Raw genomic sequence first — 26,392 nt, forward strand, 5'->3', positions numbered from 1 at the left:
ACAGCATCCTGTTATGAAAGGGCATTTGAAGATTTGGTAGGTGAGAGATTATTAAATCTTGAATTTGAAATGCTGGGGCATTATGAAACCACACACTTCAAACAACCATGGGATCCACTCAAAACTATATCTTCCTTCAAGTGATAAAATACCATGTAGATTTCAATGTTTTAAGTGTTTTCAAAGGCTTTCAAAACTGAACACCTGGAGTTATTCACATATGAACCTTGCCTCTGCAGTAGAAATATCACAGCAGCATTGACTACGAGAATATTTTATTTATCAAATCACAACCAATGGCTTTTAGAGTTCTGCAGTGATGGACATGCACAATGCTGTTAACATAAGCTGTTCCATGTCTAGAATATAAAACAATTTATATCTATCTTTTAATTAATCAATGTTAATAATGATAAATGCAGTTTTCCATTTGTCTATATTAATATGTTTGAAGAACATCTGGGAAAATGTGATAACTAAGTGGCTGTAAACTTTTAGCAAATCTTACAAGCATATAGACACTTCTAAAAAAATTCATGCATGTGCTTATCACATCCTTTTCAGAGAAATAAAAATGTGCATATATATATGTTTATGATAAATTTTACTGATATGAAGAATGTGTCCACACAATTCACAAATAAATATAAAAGATACAATACTGTTTACTGTAAGTTCCATAGAGCCAACAGATTTGCATACATTGCTTTTGTAGATTTTGCCAGACTCATAGATCCAACAAAACCAATAGAATCTCTCTCTATATATATATACGTAAGTATACATATGCATATACACATCCATACATGTACATAGAATATTCAAAAAGTTTGTGGAAATGTCTATTATGAAAAGGCATGTATTTCAAATCACTTTCCAACTAAAGAAACTTATCTTTTAAACACCTTTTTTTGATGAGTTGGTTGGCAGCATAATTCCTGCTTCTTCAGGGAAGGTCAGTCACTGACTAGTAAGACCAGTGTCCAGTTCCTTGAGGCCCATCCACATAATGGAGTAATTTGATTTACTCAGCCTATCGATCTAAATGTTCACATTAACCAAACAAAAATCTTCACAGAAATTACTACAGTAATGTTTGACCAAATACCTGGATACTGTGGCCCAGCCAATTTGACACTAAAATTCACCATTACATTAGTCAACCTATGCTTGCAATTGGTAAACAGGGTGTTTCCATGGTGAACGCGGTTGGTATTTTTAAAGTTTGCAGAACATTAGGAAAATGAAATGAAGAAATTATGTTTTAGAATGGCATATGCTACTTTCTTACTATATTGGCAAACAAACAGTAAGTTTGTACTATTAACTGTTTATGATCTATAACTTGAGCACACTTTTTTAAAGATGTATTAATTTTATTTTAAATGCAGAGTTATAGAGAGAGGGAGAAATTCAGAGAGAGGGACTTTACATGCTCTTTGTTCACTCCCCAAATGGCTGCAACTTCCAAGGCTGGCCCAGGCTGATGCCAGGAGCCTGGAGCCCCATTTGGTTCTCCCATGTGGGTGCAAGAGCCCAAGAGTTGGGCCATCTTCCATTGCTTTCCCTGGCACATCAGCAGGGAGCTGGATCAGAAGTGGAACAGCAGGGACTTGAAACATTAACCACATGGGATACTGGCACTGCAGGCAGGGGCTTAACCCACTGTGCCACTCTTAAGCTTAATTTCATTATTAATGTTTTATCCAGCACTTTCCTAAGTCTAGAAATTTAACAAACTTTTATTCATAGTGTCTGCTATCGCATAATGTAAATACATCAACCATGGCCAATTTCAAGCTAGCAATATGATGTTTCTTGAGTGGAGCTGAGGCAAGATATGCAGTTATACACTCCACTGATACAACAGAATAAAGATACACAACAGCACAGATAAAATCCAGATCTATTAATATAATTAGGTCATGATATTGTTTTAGCATAATCTTTTGTTTAGTATGAGGTACTTAATTATACATTTACATTATTTTATATTTAATAGTGTCTGAGTTAACAATCAAATTAGAAAACATAACAATCAGCACTTATGAGCTTATCCAGCTGGCTCTAAAAATGACAGCAGACTTACTTTTCCTGAACATTGATAATACACAAAATTTCACAAAGATTTAACTCACTCGGAATTATCAGTTATTAATGCTTATTATGCACTCCTCTAATGACTTCCTTCCTGTGGGCAGGCTTTGAAGCACAGAATGACAGTTTGGGAACTTCTGAGCAATTTACAAAAAGAATACATGTGGACAAGAAAACAGGCTCAGGAGCAAATTCTTACAAAGCTCCTGGCTTTGGATCAGCCCAGCTCTGGCTATTGTGACCATTTGGGGAGTTGGGGAGTGAACCAGTTCCAAAGGGACAAATATCATATGTTCTCCCTGATTGGTGACAAGTAACCAAACACCAAAAAGGAAACCTGTTGAAATGAAATGGACACTATGATCAGCCCTTGTCCTGACTGTTGATGTACAATTTAATACTTTATCCCTTTTAGTATTTTTTTTGTTCTGGTTAATACTATTGGTTGAACTCTGTAATTAACACAAAATTATTCTTAAGTGTTGAAACTTTACTGAAAAGTGATCCCTGTTAAATACAAGAGTGGGAATAAGAGAGGGAAGAGATGTACAATTTGGGACATGCTCAATCAGACTTGCCCCAAATAGTGGAGTTAGAAATGTGCCAGGGGATTCCAATACAATCCCATCAAGGTGGCATGTACCAATGTCATCTCACTAGTCCAAGTGATCAATTTCAGCTCACAATTGATCACACTGATAGGTCTAAGAGTCAAAGGGATCACACAAACAAGACTAGTGTCTGTTAATACTAACTGATAGAATCAAAAAGGGAGAGAACAATCCAACATGGGAAGCAGGATACACAGCAGACTCATAGAATGGCAGATGTCCTAAACAGCACTCTGGCCTCAGCTCTTAAGGTATTCGAATCTGGCTAAAGAGCCAATGAGAGTATTTTAGGCATGGGAAGTGAAGACACTGTGACAAAAAAAAAAAAAAAAAAAAGACTCAAATGAAAGAGATCTGTGAGTGAGATCTCAGTAGAAAGAACCGGCCATCAAAGAAGGAGGAACCTTCCTCTGAAGGGAGGAGACAACTTCCAATTTGACTATGACCCTGTCCGAATAAGATCAAAGTCAGCGAACTCAAAAGGCTTCCATAGCCTTGGCAACTCATGATTAGAGCCTAGGGAGATTACTGACGCCATAAGCCATAATCAAGAGTGTCAAATTGTTAAGTCAACAACAGGAGTCACTGTGTACTTACTCCTCATGTGGGATCTCTGTCTTTAATGTGTTGTCCAATGTGAAGTAATGCTATACTGAAACAGCATTTTACACTTTATGTTCTGTGTGGGTGTAAACTGATGAAATTTTTACTTAATATATATTAAATCAATCTTCTGTATATAAAGATAATTGAAAATGAATGTTGATGTGAATGGAATGGGAGAGGGAGTGGGAGATGGGAGGGGTGCGAGTGGGAGGGAAATTATGGGGGGGGGAAGCCATTGTAACCCATAAACTGTACTTTGGAAATTTATATTTACTAAATAAAAGTTAAAAAATGAAAATAAAATGTATCATTTGTGACCAGACATTGCTGTGACACAGTTACAAATAACGACAAATTTCAATTATTCAATTTACTACATAATTTTAGATAGAATATAAATTCATTTTATTAGAGTAATTGCCTAAATGTACATATCCTGTGGAAAGTTTGTGATTTCAAACTAAAATCCAGGAAGCATTCTCAGGACAGAAACTTTTACATTTACTTTATAAAACTACACTTGCCTACATAAGATGCAATCATTACAGTCACAACCTAAGGCACACATCAATTTTCTAGTATATTATATATATATATGCTAATGAAAATGAAAAAAGCATGAAATCCAAGTTGTCTGAACTTTCTTTAATTCAATTTACTAAAGGGGTTGTCTCTTTAAAAATGTTACTGATTGTTACAAAGTCTGTCTTCAAAGAAAAGGGTTCTAAGAAAACTAATAAAAATTATAGACTTGAAAGCAAAAGTAAAAGTAAAAGCTCCACATGTTCTAATTTATGGCTGTGTTCCTGCCTTCACACACACAGCAGGATGTTAGACCTTCCTTGTTCAGCAGTTTCACGAATTTTAAAAGTTTTAGAGAGGACTGACTTATGGTATTGATGTCATATCTTAAGTTTAGAGTCCTGAAATAATTAGTTTTAGTAATACAAAAATCTCTTGTGTGCAAGTGTTTGGTGTAGCTGTTAAAGCTTCACTTGGGATACTTACATCCCATACTGGAGCACTTGGGTTCAAGAAGTGGTTCCACTCCCAGTTGCAACTTCCTGATAATATGCACATTGGGAGGGTGCAGAGGATGGCCCAACTGAATGGGTTCTTGCCATGCACATGGGAGAGTGACATTTCAGCCTTGGCTCAGCCTCAGGTGCTGTAGGATTTGGTGAATGAAAAGCTATGAGAGACCCTTCTCTCTCTCTCTACCTTTCAAATATTTTTAAAAAGAATTTAATAAAGATATAGATAGGTAGATGATAGATAGCTAGAGACAGAGACACACAAACATCTTTATGTATATATGGTTCTCAACCATTCTGACACAGTTAGTATCTAAAAATATTGTAATGGATCTAAGATCTTTATTCAAATCTTTCATCTTCGTATATATCATTCATCTCATTGTCTTCTCCATTCTTTTTCATACTATACTCATGTTTCCTCCTAAATACGTTATAGTTAACATAGAACATCCTCAATTGCCCCAGTTAAACCCAAAATTTCAACTCTGATATCTTCATAATAGTTTTTTCATCTCCAAGCACATGTGTCCTAAGGTAATTTCTCCTTGTCCTATACTTTTTACCAGTTTACCCTTGTTGTGGCAACATTTTCCAGACATGGTAGAGATCATCCATGCCCCTGTTCTAGGACAGTTCTTTGTATTTAGATAGAAGAACAATATCTGGGAAATTGAGCCTCAAGCAGTAAACCAATGCACACTAGTTCAGCACAGTGGTCCTGAAATGAGCACGTGAATATCTGAGTTCTCAGAATATCAATTCCTCTATTCAGGAATCATGGGTTCTCTGATCAAATACATTTGGAGAGGTGTGGTGGTACAATATTGAGTAAGTTTTTTTCTTTTCAGAACTTTAATATGCTAAATGAGTACTGTTCACCTCAAAGATACAACCAATTTGAAGTGTTTTTCAAGCAAAATTGACTGTGGAACTCTAGCATATATCTTGTGATATGTACCCTATACAATGTAAGCACATGGGCAACATACTGGATGTACAGTGTTGAATCAGGTTAGTCCCCCAGGGCTTTACATGTCAAGTGATGTGTGTAACTTAACACTCCTTAGGTCATAAAAAATAGCAAAGTCAGAAAGAAGAGGACAAAGGAGTCTTTCCTGAGAAGTGGTATGTGAAATCCTGCATTTGGAAACAAGGTTGTGATGTGACAAAGTGAATGGGCTTTCCAGGAAAAACCAGAGAGGGTGTTGTAGGCATAGTGAGCAGACAAAATGAATATCAAAAAGGCAACCAGGAAATGAACTCAAAATATAGGACTGGAATGGTATTCAAGACAAACAGGGAAGAGTCATGAGAAGCAAATGCACTAGTGTGCTTAGATTTCTTAAAGGTAGAACATATTTTCCCTTAGAAAGTTATTATTAACAAGCTTGATGCATGCCAACCTTTTTACATTGACCAGGAGCTTAAACACGGGCCAATGCCTCTTACCCAAACAAATGTCATTTTCAAATACATGTCTTCTTTTACCAGGAGTGGTCACTTTCAATCCTTAAAAAATGTCATGCATTATCGGAGTTCATTATAATAAAGGCAGAGCTTCAGAATGTCAATTACCTGGAAGTTTTGAGACAGTGAGTGTAAGGTGGGTTTGGGACTCTACTGAGAGAGACTGATTTAAAACTAACCAAAAGAGACAGAATAGAGAAAAAGAGAAAGCATGATCAATTTCTAGACTGCAGCAATTTTAGAAACTCCATACATCCTAATCTTCTAAGACCACCATCTCTTCTCCATATCACAAAATGTGTCTACTCATTTTACCTTTAGCTGTGACTTCAGGCTCATGCAAAGGATAGTTGCACAGCGGTTTGTGTGAGATAGATTATCCTAGAGTGTAACATCCATCAAATCACCAGTTAATTGCCACTTCTGTAAACTGTGGATAATTATAACTGACCTTGCTGTGGAGTGTGTTACGGACTGAATGTTTCTACACTACCAATTCATACACTGAAGCCCTAAACACCAGGGTGGCTGTATTTGGGACATGGAGACAATAAGGAAATAAGGTTAAATTAGGTCATAAGCATGGGGCCCTGATCCCTTATGATTAGTATGCTTATCAGAGAGACACCAGAGAGCTAAGCAATCACTCTCTCTCCTCCTCCTTCTCTTTCCATCTCTCTGTCTCAAGAAAATAGGGCCTGTTGACACACAATGAGAAGGCAGTTATCTGCACGCCTAGATCCCCAAACCCCTCCAATATTCCCAAAATGCTGGCACCCAAACTTCAGATTTCCGAATTCCAGACTGTGAGAAAATATATTTCAGTTGTTAAAGCTGCTTGTTCTGTGGTGTTTTCTTATGGAAGCATGAGAAGATTACACAGAAGGCTATTACAAGGATGAAACAAGGTAATATGCATATAAGCATTTAGAATGGCCACAGAGTAAATATTAAGTATTCAATAATACTGTATGTCTTAAAAAATTTTATTTCAGAAATGGGAAAACTATTGTATTGATTATATTTACCGAAAATCTATAATCATTTATAAATTTCAATCATAGGAAAGAAATAAAACTGCTTTCTTTTCTCTTTTTGTTACTTGCAAAAGAATAAAGCACTGCTTGAGATATCTCCAGGATGGTCAATGAAAGTATTAGAATGCATTTAGATAAACTTTGAGGCACATCTCAGTCTACAAATAATATCTGCATAAAAAAGGGAAGGGATTCTCAGAGATCACATTTAACCCTAATGAAATATTTAATTAACACCTTAATGGAATCGCTGTAGACCTTAAAAGTGAATATCCAAGGGTACCTGCCTATGCAAGTCATCTGTGTATTGAAGATAACTGTGTTCTTTGTGGTAGAAAGGGCCTGATAATTTTAAACCACCACAAAGTGCTTTGTTACTAGCATCAATATCACAACAAAACAACAGTATGGCAGCATCATAACAAGCTGAGTATCATGATATGACATCTTAGAGAAAGCTCCACAGGAAAATGAGCCTGGTCTGCTTCCTTTGGGTTCATATTCTTAAAAAAAAAAAAAAAAAAAAAAAAAAAAAAAAAAAAACAGGTCAGGTGCAAACTTATAGTTTTTCTGGTAATTTCTTAATTGAACAGGTGATTTTAGGCACTATCGGCTTTCATGTTTCAGCATGCTCCATTGCTTTCAAAAATTCCTGCAATGCATCCCATTCCCAGCCATCTATGTTGTGTGAAAAAGTTATGTTAGATGATTTGATTTCAGGGACATTTTTACCTGGGTGAACAAGTGAGGTTACTATAAATCCAATCTATTGGAACAACATTCTCATGGAATTAACCATCATGAGGTGGCTCTGTGGTGCAATGGATAGCGCAATTGGACTTCTAGTGATGAAATTAACCATCATGAAGGCAAATAGTTCTGTGTATGCTGGCCTGCAGGACCAGGTATTATAATATTGGATTCAGCAGCTTTAGAAGCCTGGAATGGGATGTCAAAGAAACTTAAAGGTTTGAACTACAGATAATACTAATAAATAGGAACATAACTTCTTTTATTATTTGTTTTAGGGTGATGTAGTATATTTAATGGACTTATTAGCAGAATTTTATAAGATAGAATGTGCACATGTCAATATGTATAGACTTCAAAGTTCATAGAAAGTTGAATTAAAAGATAATTTTGTTTCAAAAATTCTGAAATCCATGCAAGTTTTTTTTTCATAATAATGCACATTTTTGATTTTTTATTTAAGGTAAACAAATTTCATGTATTTCATATATACAGATTTCGGAGCATACAATACTTTCCACTCTACCTTCCCTCCTGCCCATGTTCCCACCCTTCCTCTTCCTTCCTCTCTTATTTCCTTGCTTAATTTTTACAATGATCTACTTTCAGTTTACTTTTTACTCATAGGATTAACTCTACACTAAGTAAAGAGATCAACAAATAGTAAGAATATACATTGTTCCTCAACAGGCTGTAAACAATCATCAAATTTCAAAATATCAATTTCACTCCTTACATTATGTTTTTGGCAATCTATCAATTACCACAGATCATGGAGAAGATATGGGACTTGTCTTTTTGGGACTGGCTTATTTCACTAATTACAGTGGTTTCTAGCTACAACCATTTTGTTGAAAACGACAGGATTTCATTCTTTTTATGGCTGAGTAGTAGTCCATACTATCTGTCTATCTATATATCATAATTCCTTTATACAATCATCAGTTGATGTAATTAACACTTTTCATAAATCTTTTGGGGGCAATTCATGCTATTTTTTCATCTCTTTTTCCTGGAAAAAAAACTCCTTACTAGGTTTTCCACATGAATTTGCATTATGGAAAAAATAACAATGCTTCTTGTCTAGGGAAGCAGGCATGTAATTCAATAGTAGAAAGTGTTGCTGCCACTAACCTCCTTAGATTTGAGGCTTTCTTTTTTATCAATAATTCTTTTTTTATTTAGTAAATATAAATTTCCAAAGTACAGTTTATGGATTATAATGGCTTCCCCCCCGCACATAATTTCCCTCCCACTCACACCCCTCCCATCTCCTGCTCCCTCTCCCATTCCATTCAAATCAACATTCATTTTCAATTCTCTTTATATACAGAAGATCAATTTAGTATATATTATGTAAAGATTTCATCAGTTTGTACCCACACTGAAACACAAAGCATAAAATACTGTTTCAGTACTAGTTATAGCATTACTTCACATTGGACAACACATTAAGGACAGATCCCACATGAGGAGTAAGTACACAGTGACTCCTGTTGTTGACTTAACAACTTGACACTCTTGTTTATGGCGTCAGTAATCTCCCTAGGCTCTAATCATGAGTTGCCAAGGCTATGGAAGCCTTTTGAGTTCGCTGACTTTGATCTTATTCGGACAGGGTCATAGTCAACGTGGAAGTTCTCTCCTCCCTTCAGAGGAAGGTTCCTCCTTCTTTGATGGCCGGTTCTTTCTACTGAGATCTCACTCACAGATCTCTTTCATTTGAGTCTTGGGGCAAGTCCGATTGAGCATTTCCCAAATTGTACATTTCTTCCCTCTCTTATTCCCACTCTTGTATTTAACAGGGATCACTTTTCAGTTAAAATTTAAACACCTAAGAATAATTGTGTGTTAATTCCAGAGTTCAACTAATAGTACTAGAACAAAAAAATACTAAAAGGGATAAAGTATTAAATTGCACATCAACAGTCAGGACAAGGGCTGATCGAGTCACTGTTTCTCATAGTGTCCATTTCACTTCAACAGGTTTCCCTTTTGGTGCTCAGTTAGTTGTCGCCAATCAGGGAGAACATATTGGGAGGCTTTCTTTCAAGTAGTCTTCATTGCCTATTTGTTTTAGAATGCAATATGTCTAATTTTTATTACTAAGTAATTGACTTTTAAATAGCTAAGCCTCTTCTCCCCTACACTTATCTCTCCCTATATGCTATGGTTGAAGACTGGTAAAATCAAGTATCATTATGAGTCCATCTGTAACCTATGTTATTTTAATGACATCAATGAGTAATTTTTTGAACCACAGAGAAAGTTTTCAAAACATGAGCACTCTCAGTTTACCCATCCTTGCCCAGCTCTTACCCAGTTCCCATCAGGTTGACCACATTTCGATCTGAGTCATTCAGTCCTCTATAAATCAAGAATTGCATGTCTAATAAGAGTTTCCTAATGTTTGCTAACTAAGCTGTTTCCTAATGAAAAGATGTAGATAAGTGATTAATATTTAGAAATTGAATCCTATTGCTAGTGCCTTGTATTATGATGTCATTCTGCCCAAGATGGAAATGTACTGCGGACCCCTAAAGGACCAGATGGCCTTGGAATGGTTCTGTTTTCTAGCTTGCAAAAAGTGAGTTAGACTTAAAAGAAATTAAAACATCAAACTCTAAGTTCTAGGCTTAATCTGAGTCAACTTAAAATTTTTTATTAATTTTAGGATATCCAGGAGTACTTTCTTTTCTATTTAACTGGCATTATGTATAAGACTTTACTTTCCAGTGATTCTTCACTTCTGTCTGAGGTTATGGACATGGGGAAGTAGAAGCTGGAACTGCCGTTATATTAGTAAGGCTCTGAGATGAACATTTCGAAGGGAAGTCTAGTTCAGTATTAGATATGTTAAACTTTAGCTGTCTACCTGATATCCTGCTGAAGCTGCTGGGGGTATGGGGACAGATATACATTTCTGGAGTTCAGGAGGGGAACCAGGGAGAGAGAAATCTGAGAGGCAGGGTTTGGAAATTATATGATATATGAAGAACTGTGAGGCTGAAAGAGATCACCAGTAGAGCTGGTATACTAGAGAAAAGAGAAGACTCGGGAAATTAGACAAGAAGGGTGACCTGATACAACCTCCAAGGACAGGCACATCTGATGATTGGAGGGTAGAGTGGGGATTCAAATCCTGTAATGTGCTTGGGCCTTGACAGTGTATATATGAGGTGGTATATACAATTTTTCTTGCTTAACAATTGTGAAGCAAAGCTCAGACCACAGGCTTTTGCCAAACCAAATTGCTTGATCCTTTAAAAAATGTAATGATGTTGCTAACAAGAAAAAAAAAATCAAAAAGAAAGAAAGGGGTATAACCTGAAAAGTAAATATTTTGAGTGAAGTAGTGAACATTCTCTCCACTAGGCCCCTTCTTAGGTTCTCCACTTTAGTTTCTTGTATGAGGGTACTTCAAAAAGTTCATGGAAAATGAAATTCAACAATAAGCTTCTTTGGGAACCCCAAAAGGTTGAAAACAATGTATACATTAAATCTTTCAAAAGTTAATGAAAAATGCTAACATGAAAAAAATTATAGGTTGCAAGATCTTTTTGCATATAGATAAAATTATCTTTAATTCCATTCCTCTATGAACTTTCTGTAATATTTTCATATACCATGAAGAGAAGGAGTGGGAGAAAGAAAAATATCCTATCTAGAATAAAACAAATACATTTCAAACAGAAAATGGAGGTTGGAATTCTGCTAGTAACAACTCAAACTGAAACAGACTCAGAACTAAATATTATGATTTCCTAAATTGTGCTATAAATTACATATTACATACATACAAATTATAAAATACATCACATAACGAATTACAAAACACCAGGCTGGTGCTGTGGCCTAGTAGGCTAAGCCTCCACCTGTGGCACCAACATCCCATGTGGGTGCCAGTTTGAGTCCAGGCTGCTGTGCTTCCAATCCATCTCTCTGCGAAGGCCTAGGAAAGAGGTGGAAGATGGCCCAAGTACTTGGGCCCCTGCACCCACATGGGAGACCCAGAGGAAGCTCTCTAATTCTACCTTTCAAATAAATAAATAATTTTTTTAAAAAATTGCAAAACACATAAAATATAGGACTTGATTACTGATTCAGAATAATTTTATATGTTATATGTGAAATCGGATCAACAGTCTTATATTTATTTTAAGATTATCTCTCACACTCAAAAAAAATCATTCATCTCAGTGGTGAAAAGTCCCATAATCAACCGAACTTTCATAATTAGAGGTAGAGTATGGTAGCTGGTATAGTAAACAAGAAAAGTACCAACTTCCCTATATTGAGAGAAAAGATTCATCCAGCTTCATTTTACTTAAGTGTGTAATTCACTATTACAAAATCTATACCATAAACTTACATCCAAACATAGATTGAATGAAGAGAAAAATGTTTGTCATATCAGTTGTTTGACATTCAGTTGAGAAAATATGCCTCTTGGGAGAAATATATGTATACATTTATACACACAAATATGTGCCTATTTTATAGCAATACTAACCCAACACAGTATATATCATTGTAAACTAATACAAACCTTTAAAAACAAAGATTACTGAAATAGAGACATGACCATTATGAATAAAATGTTTGTCCAAGCTTGTCTATTTTTAAAAATGTTGAAATCTTTATTTAGTATACACTAAATTGATCTTCTGTATATAAAGATATTTGAAAATGAATCTTGATGTGAATGGGATGGGAGAGGGAGCGGGAGACGGGATGGTTGTGGGTGGGTGGGAGGTTATGTGGGAAAAAGCCACTGTAATCCAAAAGCCATACTTTGAAAATTTATAATTATTAAATAAAGGTTTAAAAAAATGTATGGCAGGCACAGAATCAGAAGCAGCATTTCAAAAGAATTTTAAGTTTTAAAAGAAAAATCTATATATACTTTGTATAAAGGCAGGTATTTTGCAAATACTGTATACAATACATACAAATGTCTACAAAATGAGAATATGGCAATGTAGATAAAGGTCTAGTGAACATTTGGGCTAAATATAAGTATTATTAAAATGGTCACTGCACTTAGTTTAATAATGTTCTGTGTAATATACAGACATGATTACTTTTTAGCTGTAAGAAAGAGCTGAAAAGTATAATTAAGGATTTTATATGGCTGCAAAAATACCCTCATCTAAAAGTTATTTTATATTCATTATGAGCTCTTCTTCAGGTGAGTTGCAACTTCGAGATTTAAAGGTATGCAGTGTAGCTACTGTCTCCAATACAAATGACAGTTAATAAAGCATATATATATACTACACACACACAAACACACACACACACACATGGTATCCTTAAATACATAAGAATTTAGACTGCTTAAAAGTAAAGTCAATTCTAATTAGTAGAAAATCTAAAGTGTAAAATATTTTAAAGTCATTTAAAATGATTCTCAAGGATGTTGTAAAAATCAAATCAATGGCAAACAGAATCTGCTTGGCATACTTAAGCAACTAAGGCTTATAAACAGTGCTTCACCGTTCACACCCCGCCCCCATCCACCTTCTCCTTACAACAAGCTAACGAAATATTTAGAACAGGCAGAAAAGCAGGCAGATTCAAAAGATAATTAATCAACTTCACACAACTAGGAAGTGGCAGTGTCCAACCAAATATATAGGCGTCTGGCTCAAAACTGATGATATATTTTTATAAACACTATTTTCAATCCATGTACTGTTAGATTCCTTAAAGGTCATTTTAAAAGGATCAAGTTTATGGTCTTGTTACTTTTTATCACAAAGTTTATGATTTTAAGTCAACTTTGAATTCAGGCTAGGTTTAATTTGACCCATTCCAGTGTAGTAACATTTTTTTGAATAAGTACTGTACACTTGTTTTGAACTATTCTCTGGTACATGGTTAGGGATATCAAAGTGAACATATGGAATCACTACCCTTGTGAAGTTCACTGTCATCCAGCACACACATATCCTATGAAAATAAGCTTGTAGGGGTGGAATTGTGGCACAGCGGATAAAGCCTCCACTCATATGGGTGCCAGTTCATGTTCCGGCTACCCTACTTCTGATCCAGTTCCCTGCTAACAGCCTGGGAAAGACAGCAGAGGATGACCCAAGTGCTTGGGCTCCTGCCACTCATGTGGGAGACCCAGAAGAAGCTCCTGGCTTCTACTTGGCTCAGCCCTGGCCATTGTGGCCACTTTGGGGGGGGGATGAAACAGTGATGGGAATGCCCCCCCTTATGTATGTATAACTCTTTCGCATAAAAACAAGTATCTTTTAAAAAATTAGCTTGCAAACATATATGGTACACTCTCATAAGAACGATAAGGAATGAGTTTAAATTTCAACTGGAACACATGAAGAGGTCCTAGATTAACTCTGGATGGTCAGGAAATGCAATGTTTGAAGAGACTATTAACCTGAAAAATGGGCAAGAGAAGCTAGGCTACATGGAAAGAAAACACTCAGCAGGAGAAACAACTGAACGTGTAAAGGCCCTGTGAGAGATGAATTATGATTTCTATCTTCAAGAAATGGAGTGGAGGTCAATTTGACTAGCCAGCATGCTGAGTCAACACATGAAAAGACACAGAGAGGGTGGAAGGACTGATCACATACAGCCTTGTAGCCTGGCCTAAAGATATTAGTGTTTTCCCACAGAGTAGTCCCAGACTCACTTAAAGTAAATGGATGTGACAAGGTCTGGATTGCACTACATAAACATCCTGTTTGTACGGTAGAGAATGAATTAAAGGATATGAATTAAAGGCTATAATCAAACTCCAGATGAAACGCAATGTTACCATATACCAGCAAGAGTGGAGGGCATAGAACGACAAGAGGTACAAAACATATAGAAGAAGTAAATCAAGAAGACTTTGTAATGGGACAGAAATAGAGGGTGAAGAGAGAGCATTAGGATAGTGAAATTGTACTTAATTAGAAAAAATAAAAGAGTGTATTCATAGGACATCTGTATTCACAAAAGCTAATTGATGATTCAGGTTAATTACTGTTCTCCACATGTTGAATTCCTGACATAGTTTCTGTAAGCATAATTCAGTAACACAACAATGGCAGAGACTGTTATGCCAAAATGAATTGCTAACATATGCGATTAAAATAAATGTCTATGAGATATAACTGTCAAAATAGTAATTACGACTTAGCAAGCAAGAAGAAGTCTGGAAATTTAATTGAAATTAAATTTCTGTCCTCTGTATAGACTCAGCATATTTCAACCAAAGGTATTTTCTCCCAAAAGAAAAAAAATCTAATTAAACTCTTTATTGCTAAATATTCAGCAACATGATCCAGATAAATTTAGTACATAACTGGAAAGTGTTTTTTGAGTGATTTAATGACTTAAAAAGTTTTGTTATTTGAATGGCAGAGTGATTGGGAGAGGTATGATACACACACACACACACACGCACACTGAGAGAGAGAGAGACAGAGAGGGACAGAGACAGAGAGAGCAGAGACAGAGATCCGCCACCTGCTGGTTGACTCCCTAAATGCCTGCAATAGCTAGAGCTGGGCCAGCCCAAAGCCAGGTTGTCAGGAACTTCATCCAGGCCTCTCAAATGTGTGGCAGGGACTCAGGCACTTGGAGCACCATGTGCTGAATTTCAAGAGTATTAGCAGGCAGCTGTGTTTGAAGCAAAGGACTTGAACCAACACTCAAATACAGGATATCAGTTTCTCAGGCAGTGGCTTAACCTACTGTGCCACAAAACCTTCCCCAGTTAAATGATTTCTAAATCATATTCATTTAGAATGCATTTCAGGGGCTGGTACTGTGGCATAGCAGGTTAACACCCAGGCCTGAAGCACGGGAATCCCATATGGGCGCTGGTTCAATACCTGGCTGCTCCACTTTGGATCCAGCTATCTGCTATGGCTTGGGAAAGCAGTAGAGGATGGACCAAGTCCTTGGGCACCTGCACCCATGTGGGAGACCTGGCAGAGTCTCCTGGCTCCTGGCTTCGGATCGGCACAGCTCCGGCCTTGGCGGCCATTTTGGGGGGTGAACCAACAGAAGGAAGACCTTTCTCTCTCTCTCTGACTCTCCTCTCTGTGTAACTCTGACTTACAAATAAATAAATAAATCTTTAAAAAAAGAAAGTATTTCAATTTTGAAAAATAATGGAGAATGGAACATATTAAATCTTAAAAACCCAGTCATTTATGTCATTCATTGCATATAAGCTTTCTAAGGTAAGAGAATCCCAACAGACATGAAGTTAAAACTTTGAACATGTGCAGTTACTAAATAACCAAATAACCTATTCAATTTGTCAGAGTATGAAAACAGAATATGCATATAATCAAGAGTTCCAGATGTATTTCTGTTTGAATGTACTAGCAAGAGATAAAAACTCCTTCTAGGTAAATAATCACACTATTATGTACCAATACTGATCAATATTTTGAAACATGTTCTCGTGTCACTTTAGGCAGTATCATCTGTCACCAATTCTGACTCAGATTTTATTATCATCTTACACTTAACATCAGTGAAATCAATATGCCCCTTACAACAGATGTTTTCTGAGAAAGACCGTGAAGACAAAGGCAAAGGTCATAGTTCACCTAATTACATAGTGGCAATTACCTCCTCTTGATCATAGCAAATCAAAATGTCTTTCTCCAGACTGAGCCTCGGGCATGTTGGTACAACATGTGTTGAGTTTAACTGCTATTTAAAATATCTTCTTATCACCGAAACAAAAATTTATTTAAGGAAGATACATGGCAAGACAGGACAGGTCATACATTTTGTCTCAGTAAAATATTCTTCAGTGGAGGAATAACCACAAATACTGATTTTTATTCAATGTAACAAATAATCTATGAAACATAAGAATGCAAGATATCCACAATTACATGAATTATCACATTTTATTACTGTTATTTATGTAAAAACTGCCTCATCCCTCTGAATAAATGAAAAAAAAATGATTCCCAGAGGGACAGATGTAATAGATTCTTCACTGGGTGGGACTATCATAACGACACTGTCGTGCTTGTATTGAACTCTCTTTTCTTTCCTTTGTGATCTGTAAAATGATAATACTTATTAAAATTAATGTCATATCAGATTCTAGTTAATATAATAATGAATGATCAGTGAACTGACAGATGGAAGACCAAGGTCATACTCTGATTTTTGAATAATAATTTACAAAATTATGAATCAGTCTGTTAATATTTGGGCCTAAATGTCCTCATTTGTAAAATGAAGATGTTGAGTTAGATTACTACGAGGGGCTCTTCAAGCTCTATGTCATTTTGATAGATTTATTATAGTTATCAGATTTTGGAATTAACAAAGCTGTGCTTTTAAAAAAAAATGCTGGCATTCCATACAGTTGCCAGTTCATGTTCCAGTTGCTCCACTTCTGATGCAGCTCTCCGCTGTGGCCTGGGAAAGCAGCAGAAGATGGCCCAAGCGCTTGGATCACTGCACTCACGTGGGAGACCCAAAAGAATTTCAGGGTTCCTGCCTTAAGCTTGGCACAGTCCCAGTCATTTTGGCTATTTAGGGGTGAACCAGTGAATGAAAGATCTATCTCTTCCCCCTCTCTCTCTCAAACTTTGCCTTTCAAAGAAATAAACTAAATATTTTAAAAAGTAATTTGAAAACCTAAAACCATGACAAATTTTATAAGGATATATTTATTACTACATAATTCAAAATTCTCAGGATTGATTCTTAATTCTGGTCCTTTCAGTCTTAATACATACTGTTAAAGGACAAATCACTTCTGACGCCATAAACAAGAGTGTCAAGTTGTTAAGTCAACAACAGGAGTCACTGTGTACTTACTCCTCATGTGGGATCTGTCCTTAATGTGTTGTCCAATGTGAAGTAATGCTATAACTAGTACTGAAACAGTATTTTATGCTTTGTGTTTCTGTGTGGGTGCAAACTGATGAAATCTTTACTTAATATATACTAAAACGATCTTCTGTATATAAAGAAAAAAAAAGGACAAATCACAACTATATGCAACAAGTATCTGGAAACAACATTATATTGTTTGAAAAAGTGAAATAATACTAAATCAATCTTAGTCTGGTATATATCTATTAAAATAATGTTAGACTAAAGTATGTCATCCATATGCAGTCAAAGATTAATAGTACTCTTAAATTTCATATATAATAGCATTCCTATATAATGCAACCTTCCTATACATTTCTATTTCATATGAATCAGAAATGTATACCTTATACAATTTCATTAAGCACCTTGTCAGTCTGGTTAATCATTTTACCTATAGTTCACCATAATCCATAATACAAAATAGGCGTATCAGGAGCAAAAGCTCTTATGAGTCTCATTTCTGTAAATATGTAGAGTCAAGATACTAATGTGCTTTTGTTCTGAAATATCTTTTCAAGGATGTTTGTAAAGTAAACAGAGCCTTGGAGGACAGATTTCATGTCTCCCCTAAAAACATAGGTCAGGTTTATTTATCCTCCAAAATTATAAAGATAATAACTTTTCATATATAAATATTCAGATAGATTAGCACTTTTTTTCTTTTCACTATAAAAAGTTCAAGTTTCTAAATCTCAGGACTCCCTGACTATGACACAGACACTTCATATGCACAGTATACAACCAGGGTCTCTTCTTGCCAACCCCAAACACTTGGAGGGATAATGAAGTTCATGCTGCTTGCTGTGTTGTAAGAACACCTTTGTCTGTGCTCCAAAAGTAGCAAGCCCTCTGCCAGCATATGCCAGGAAAATGTGGCAGGTTAAACTTTTATCTTGAGACTAGGGCAAAGTTTCAGACCCTTCACTTTCTTGACAGAATGCAAGCATTTCTCATAAAAGAAATGACTGAATTGTCTTAGCAACTTTTCCATTCTTTAGATTCTTTTTAAGGTCACAGAATTGTAATTAGCCCAGTTTTGTTTGTGATTATTCATAAATATATAAATAATATGGTTAATTCCATGACTATTGACTCTTGAAAAACAACTGATAATTTGACCTCCAAGGGACTAAGAATTACAAGATCCACTACACCAATCCTTTCTCCCTCTCTCATCCCAGTCAAGCTAGTTAAGCTTACATCCCAGCAAGGGAGACAAATATTTCAGTGAAAAATTCACATTGGATCATACTAGTCAAGAATTAAAAGTAGGCATTTGGCATTTCATTTCTGAGATGTCATATACTTGTGCATTGTGACAAATCATTAATGCAAGGCTGAACACTGCAACAGCATGAAAGGTAACTGAGAGACAACCAACTATTAGGTGACTCTACTTAATTATGGCAGGTACACACGGCAGGCAAATAAGAAACATTTGATCACTTCAAAGGTGACAGGAACAAACAGGTAATTTCCTATTGCAAGTTTGGACATTTTTATAAACTTCCACTATGAGCCAAGTCTGTCGGAACACAAAAGTTGTCAAAATTCAGTTGCTAAATCACACACATTTAATTGATTTTTTTTCTTTTTTTTCCACTTAAAATGTTATATAGGGTGGCACTGTGGCATAGCGGGAAACGCCTCCAGCTGCAGGGCTGGCATCCCATATGGGTGCCAGTTTGAATCTCAGCTGCTCCACTTCCAATCCAGCTCTCTGCTACAGCCTGGGAAAGCAGTAGAAGATGGCCCAAGTCCTTGGGGGCCCCGCACCCACATGGGAAGACCTGGAAGAAGCTTCTGGTTCCTGGTTTCAGATTGGTGCAACTCTGGCCATTTGGGGAATGAACCAGGGATAGAAGACCTCTCTCTCTCTCTCTCTGCCTCTCCTTCTCTCCCTGTGTAACTCTGACTTTCAAGTAAATAAATACATCTTTAAAGAAAATGCTACATAGTACATTAGAATAACATTCTACAGTTTAATGTTATAAAAATCAGTTAACGTTTTCATTATAAGGCTTTTCTTTACACAATAGTTTTAACTAACTTAGAATTTATTGATCAGGTTTAAAATTATGTATGTAAATGATCTTTCTAAACTTTGGTTATATCTTTATTTATTCTCAATATCCAATGTATTAAGATAATGAAATCCAATCATTTGCAACAAAATGGAAGAATCCAGAAAACATCATGCTGACTGAAATAAGCCAGTCCCAAAGGGACAAATACCATAGGTTCTCCCTGATTGGTGACAACTAACTAGGCACCAAAAAGGAAACCTACTGAAGTGAAATGGACACTATGAGAAACGGTGACTTGATCAGCCCTTGCCCTGACTGTTGATAAACAACTTATTACTTTATCCCTTTTAATAGTTCTTTTTGTTTTACTTAATCTTATTGGTTAAACTCTGTAATTAATACACAATTATTCTTAAGTGTTGAAACTTAACTGAAAAGTGATCCCTGTTAAATATAAGAGTGGGAATACGAGAGGGAAGAGATGTACAGTTTAGGACATGCTCGATCGGACTTGCCCCAAATAGTAGAGTTACAAACGTGCCAGGGGATTCCAATTCAATCCCATCAAGGTGGCATGTACCAATGCCATCTTACTAGTCCAAGCAATCAATTTCTGTTCACAATCGATCATAATGATAGGACTGAGTCAAAGGGATCACATAAACAAGACTAGTGTCTGCAAATACTAACTGATAGAATTAAAAATGGAGAGAACGATCCAACATGGGAAGCGGGATACACGGCAGACTCATAGAATGGCAGATGTCCTAAACAGCACTCTGGCCTCAGAATCAGCCCTTAAGGCATTTGGATCCAGCTTAAAAGCCCACGAGAGTATTTCAGGCATGGAAAGCCAAGACACTCTGGCAAAAAAAAAACAAACAAACAAACAAACAAAAAAACTAAATGAAAGATCTCTTTGAGTGAGATTCCAGTGGAAACTTCAGGTCATCAAAGAAGGAGATACCTTTCTCTGAAGGGAGAAGAGAACATCCACTTTAGACCTTGTCTAAATATGATCAGAGTCAGCAAACTCAAAAGGCCTCCATACCCTTGGCAACTCAAGACAAGGGCCTAGGGTGATTACTGATGCCATAAACAAGAGTGTCAATTTGTTAAGTCAACAACAGGAGTCACTGTGCACATACTTCTCATGTAGGATCTCTGTCCTTAATGTGCTTTACATTGTGATTTAATGCTATAACTAGTACTGAAACAGTATTTTACACTTTGTGTTTCTGTGTGGGTGCAAACTGTTGAAAGCTTTACTTAATATATGCTAAATTGATCTTCTGTATATAAATAGAATTGAAAATGAATCATGATGTGAATGGAAAGGGAGAGGGAGAGGGAGAGGGGAGGGTTGCAGGTGGGAGGGAAGTTATGGGGGGGAAAGCTATTGTTATCCATAAGCTGTACTTTGGAAATTTATATTCTTTAAATAAAAGTTTAAAAAAATATAGTTGCATCTACCCTTTAAATTGTGTCTTGAAATCTAACTATAGTCCTGATTGTTTTGGGAAAACAGTTGAAAAACAGTAAAAACTGCTATAAGAAGACAGGAGATGCTAAGTTAGAAAGAGAAATAAATAAATGAAACTGACATCAGTCAGAGTCAACTTTCTCTCATTTTATCTGGCAGACAGTAACACCATAGGCAATACTTAAGTACTTCTGTACAGAATAGGCTGTGCCAATCTTTGATATTGAGTATCACAAAGCATCCCATTGTACAGGAACTTTGATATTCTTCATCATTTAATATTTAGCATTTCTCCAGGTAACTAAGTACAATGCAGCACCTCTTATTTTGGCAGAAAATCATTTTCTCCTTCAGCCAAAAAAAACCCAAGTTGAGATTCACAGCTTTTTCACTATATTCCATTTTATTCTGCAAGGAATAAAAGCAACAATTAGAAAACAGCTCATTTAGTAGGAGTTTCATGATAAGCATCAGTTGCATGGTTTCACATTAGCTGTTCAAACAACCATCAGAGGATAATGATTTTCAGTCACTATCAATCAATAAATTATTCAGTTGAATTTCCCATAAGTCATTGCTATTGCTATCAGTAATCAAGTCACCTCCTTTGTTTTTTAAAATTAAACTGGAACAAAGCAGTATGACTAATTACCAGTTGGTCTTCAATAGTTCCCACCAATAACTTGCCTCCTTGGACATTATACTATATTAGGAGTAGATGAAGGCTCTATATATTTTTATGTCATGTTGAATTGCTAAGTAATTGCATTCATATCATTCATCCTACTATCAGTAAAGAACATTATGCTGTCTAGATGAAGCTAGATTAAAATCAATTAAACAGATGAGTTGGTTTTGTTTATAATGTATTTTTATAATTTATCTGACAGCTGTTTCCTGAGTACCACTGAAGAAAGCATACCAAGCAGATAGGAGCCCTTTGAAAAACTGATGCTTCTTTAAATCTCTTTTTGGAATGTATTATCCCAAAACAGAGTTTTAAAATTAATTCTGCAATCATAAGATCTAAGACAGCACTAAAATTTTCTGATAGCCCAGATTTTGTGCTAATATTTAAGTGCAATCAATTTCACGACTGGAAGTAGTGCCATTTCAATATTAATGGGCATACCTTTCAAGATGTTTTTCAACATGAAAATAGGCATGAAACCTATTAATATCCGCTAGATAGATAGATAGATAGATAGATAAATAGACAGACAGAAGCAGTTGATCTATCTTTCACCAGATGTAGAAATTTTTACTTAAAGTAAAATAAAATGCATGTTTTAATAGCCATTTTCATATTGGTTTTGTTAGATGGTATGCATAAGGATAGCATAAACACATCAACTTTCGTTCCCGTGAGCCACGCGTTTTTACCATAAAATCCATCTAGTCTACAGTTAGGTTGTTTAGTGCAGTCTTACATACCCATAAATGGTGTGTAAGAGTGGGCTATCTTCTTCTCTAACAGAAACATATTTTTACAAGGCCATTTTGCACTTGACATCATTTAATAAATTGTGTCCTTTAGTATTTAAATTAGCTACTGCCCTTCTATATTTCAAGACTACACACGTAGTTATACTACTGCAGACATACAGATTATTCTATGCACTTTTTATTTTCCTATAATGTGTCTAGCAATCAAAAAAAAAAACTTAAAACACAACTAAGATCTAGTCAAGAAACCTAGTACCACCTTTCTTAAAGTCATTACACCTCAAGGAAAAGAAAGGTTTGCACCAAACTAAAGATCAATTTAATCTTTCTTCTTTTCAGTTCTCTGAAATTACCAGTTAGTTGTATCTTGAGAAGTCTTTCTTTTAAACCAATTACAGTAACAGATCTTCATTAATAATACAGAAATGAATAACTCCCCATTTAGAGCCAGGAAACATTCTATAACAAAGGAAGAGAACTGTGTGATGTTTCCATTTCTCATTCAAGAAATTTTCACTTTCTTTATAGAAAGTGATATGTAGAGACAACAGGAAGAGGAACATCTACCATAAATTTACTTCTGACCCACAAGGAAACAACGTCTCAATTTGTAGCAGTAACAAGAATCTTAAAATATTAAAAACATCCTGTATAGAAATAGGGAGATGCATAGTAAAGAAGGAAATGCTTCATTTACTGATTCTTAGAATTTATTAAACACTTCAACAAAACATCAAGAAATATTAAATTGGATCCCGTCACTTGAGGCTCTAATATAAATATAGCAATGTGTTTCTAAAACTAGAAATACAGATACTTGAAAACTATTCTACAGAGAAAAAGATGAAGTATTAAGTCATGAAAAATAAATAAAATAAAATCTATTTCACTGGCAACTTTCTAATAAATTCAGTATGAAAATATGGCTGAATAAAAAGTATGAGCATCAAACTAGGAATAAACAAATTAAATTAGAAGCTGTGGTCCTACAAAGTAGAACACTGTTCAAATTGAAGTGACATGTATTTAAAAATACAAAGGACAATATTAACATGAAAAATGTAATTTTTAAAAGAACACAGCAAAGGAGCAATAGGCCTACAACATAAGCCATTGATGTTTAATACTAGCATTTATTATATAAAAAAATTAACCTCACAACTGCTACTTTTGCTTCCCTTTCCTCCAAAAAAAAGTTATCAAATATAAACTTAAAGATTATACATACATCCAATCTTTTACTTGAAAAGACTATTTTAAGTACTGCTCATTTAATATTCTTCTTTTTTCTCCTAGCCTGTCTGAGGCATCCATCTGCCTAGGGACTGATCAAAATTTCTTTACTAAGTACTGCAAAGAGAAAAACTGATATAATGGTCAACTTCTGATGTGAATTATGATTAACCAACAAATCAAAAGCTTTGAGAGCCTGGAAATTCTTTAGGTAAAATACTCCTCAAGTTTTTTCATTCTCCCCTTTTGAATGTCAAAAGCTAAGCTTGAAGAATTGAACTCTTGGGGTTAACTAGGCTGTAGTGTAGATTCTCTTTCCTACCATCAATGTGAGGTTGAAGTCTTTTTTTTTTTTTTTTTTAAAGGAGATTGATCTAGAGAAAGTAAGAAAATTGTCCTTTGCTCATCACATACCTTTATTGGAAGGTGTACGCAAAAATGGAAGCAAATCTTTGTTCTGATTTCTAGTTTGAGGGCTTTGGTCTATAGTGGGTGGACATAGCCTACTGCTATGAAAGGGCCCACAGTGCAGAGAGTTCTGTGCCAATAGGTGAGACCAGCCTAGTTAAGCAGTTGAAGCAGCAGTTTCAGAAGGAGATGCCAAACTAACATTCCCAGGTCTTACTGGATTCTGGTAAGAATAGATTCCAAGGAGACAGTCCATGTCCTTATCCAAGGGCCCCCACCTCAGGGTTATGGTGACCTCACAGGAGTTAGCATTGGACTCTGCATGTGTGAGTATAGGTCAGCCAGTGTGTGCTGAACAAGGACCTACCTAGGTCCAACAGATGCTTCTCCCCAGTGTGGCGAAGATCATTTAGCCACAATCTTTACCCACCCACACTCCCAGACCATGACATCTTGGGTTTGAGAAGGAAAAGTAGGGAAAACTAGAAGACAATCTGTCATTTTCAAATGCGATGGTTTTCATCACCAAGTAAATTAAGTGTTAGATCCATTTCAACTGTAGGCAGTATTTATACACTTGTCACTGGAAGAGTTCTGCTACAGATAACAATAAACAGCAAATCCAAGTTGGCTCCTGAAGTAAATTACCAAACCCAGCTTAAAACAAACAGCATCCCATGGTACTGAATAAATTACATTGTGATCAAGGATCCTAAAAAGAAAAAATAGGGAGGGCATTTTTCCAGGTGATAAGTCACTAGCTAGGGTGCTAGTGTCTTAGGTTGGAATACCTGGGTTTGTTGAGTCCTCTGGTTCATGACTCCACTTTCCTGGCAAGGAAGATCCCAGGAGGCACTGGTGATATTTCAAGTAACTGAGTTTCTGCCACTCATGTGGGAGAACTGGATTGAATTCTTACTTCCTGGCTTCAGTTCAGCCCAGTTCTGAGTTACAAACTGGCAATCAAATTTCAGCCTCACAACTCACTGATTATGGACCTTCTGAAGACCAGCAGATCTGCCAAAGAACGGGATTAGCAATACCATAGTGATATCAATACCTGTCTCATAGATTTTCTTCTCAAAGTAAAGAACGACTGTTTATACAACAGAGATGTTATTATTCGTAACATAAACCGTCCTTTGTGGAGAGTGTGAGCAGCAGGCCCTGTCTTCACTAAAGACTTTGGAGTATTTTTCAGTACATATTGTGAGTGGCAACCAGGGAGAGAAGAATTGCTAGGCAGAGTTTAAAGAATACTTGACTTCCTGGGCAGTTTTGAAAGAGGAAGGTGAGGAACTAGTGGGAAGGGAATATGTTAAAACCCCCTGAAAGAGCAAAGAAGTGGGGACAGAAGCAGCACAATAAGTCATTTAGGCAACCTTTCTGCACACAGGATCTGAAAAACTTTTCTTTAGAAGATCTGAAAAATGAGAGGAAGCTTAGTCTCAACAGCTTTCATGTGAAATTAAGAAAAAAAACTTCAGATCTGTCATCTCAGTTTATGAAGGTACCTGGGAAGGGATGGAGGCAAGCAGGGTAGAAGAGTAAGTCTTCTGGGATTCAATAGGAACCTGAAAGAGAATTTAGGCATTTGAGACCATGGAACTGGAAGTTAATCCACATTAACAGCCACTCTGAGACATGGGAATGGCGTTAGAAGCTAGACTAGGGGTTACTTATTTAAATGTATTTGAGTAGATGGATGATAATGGCAATGACAATGAAGACCATGATGATTTTTCAATAAGGGCAGGAAATTGGCAGATTAACTATGCAGACCTAGTGCCCATTAATTTAAGCAAGCCACTTATGTCTAACTATACTCATGTCTTGTAGACATAGCGGACAAATGAGATGGAGAAATAAAAATCATCCCACTAATGTTCCACCCCAACAATGCTGATTAGTGAACCAATCTGAAGCTAGAGTGAAAATGTCATAACATACGGCTCTGAGATTTCGATGCTGTTCATGTACTTTCATCTGTGATTCATCAGACAGATTTTTTTAAATTTATTTTTAATTCATTTTTTTCTTTTTTGACAGGCAGAGTGGACAGTGAGAGAGAGAGACAGAGAGAAAGGTCTTCTTTGCCATTGGTTCACCCTCCAATGGCCACCGTGGCCGGCACACTGCGCTGATCCGAAGGCAGGAGTCAGATACTTATCCTGGTCTCCCATGGGGTGCAGGGCCCAAGCACTTGGGCCAGCCTCCACTGCACTCCCTGGCCACAGCAGAGAGCTGGCCTGGAAGAGGGGCAACCGGGACAGAATCCGGCGCCCCGACCGGGACTAGAACCCGGTGTGCC

The 26,392-nt window shown here is 36.2% G+C and overlaps 1 protein-coding gene across 7 annotated transcripts in view; it reads right to left on the reverse strand.

Moving 5' to 3' along the window:
* The window catches only part of NKAIN2 (sodium/potassium transporting ATPase interacting 2), a 1,166,031-nt gene that overhangs the window by 1,008,441 nt on the left and 131,198 nt on the right, over positions 1-26,392 (reverse strand). For 4 of the 7 annotated variants that reach the window (XR_011388541.2, XR_016234504.1, XM_089333709.1 and 1 more), the window contains one exon: positions 25,596-25,655. The exons of the other annotated variants lie outside the window; for them this stretch is intronic. Coding sequence is in view for 2 of the 4 variants with exons in the window: in XM_089333709.1 (XP_089189835.1) it covers positions 25,596-25,655 (60 nt within the window). In the remaining 2 variants the exon portion in view is untranslated. The remainder of the gene's footprint in view (positions 1-25,595; positions 25,656-26,392) is intronic. 7 annotated transcript variants of the gene reach the window in all.

Source organism: Oryctolagus cuniculus, chromosome 5 (assembly GCF_051225735.1).
Source record: "Oryctolagus cuniculus isolate XC-2025 breed Fujian yellow rabbit chromosome 5, ASM5122573v1, whole genome shotgun sequence".
Taxonomy (NCBI): domain Eukaryota; kingdom Metazoa; phylum Chordata; class Mammalia; order Lagomorpha; family Leporidae; genus Oryctolagus; species Oryctolagus cuniculus.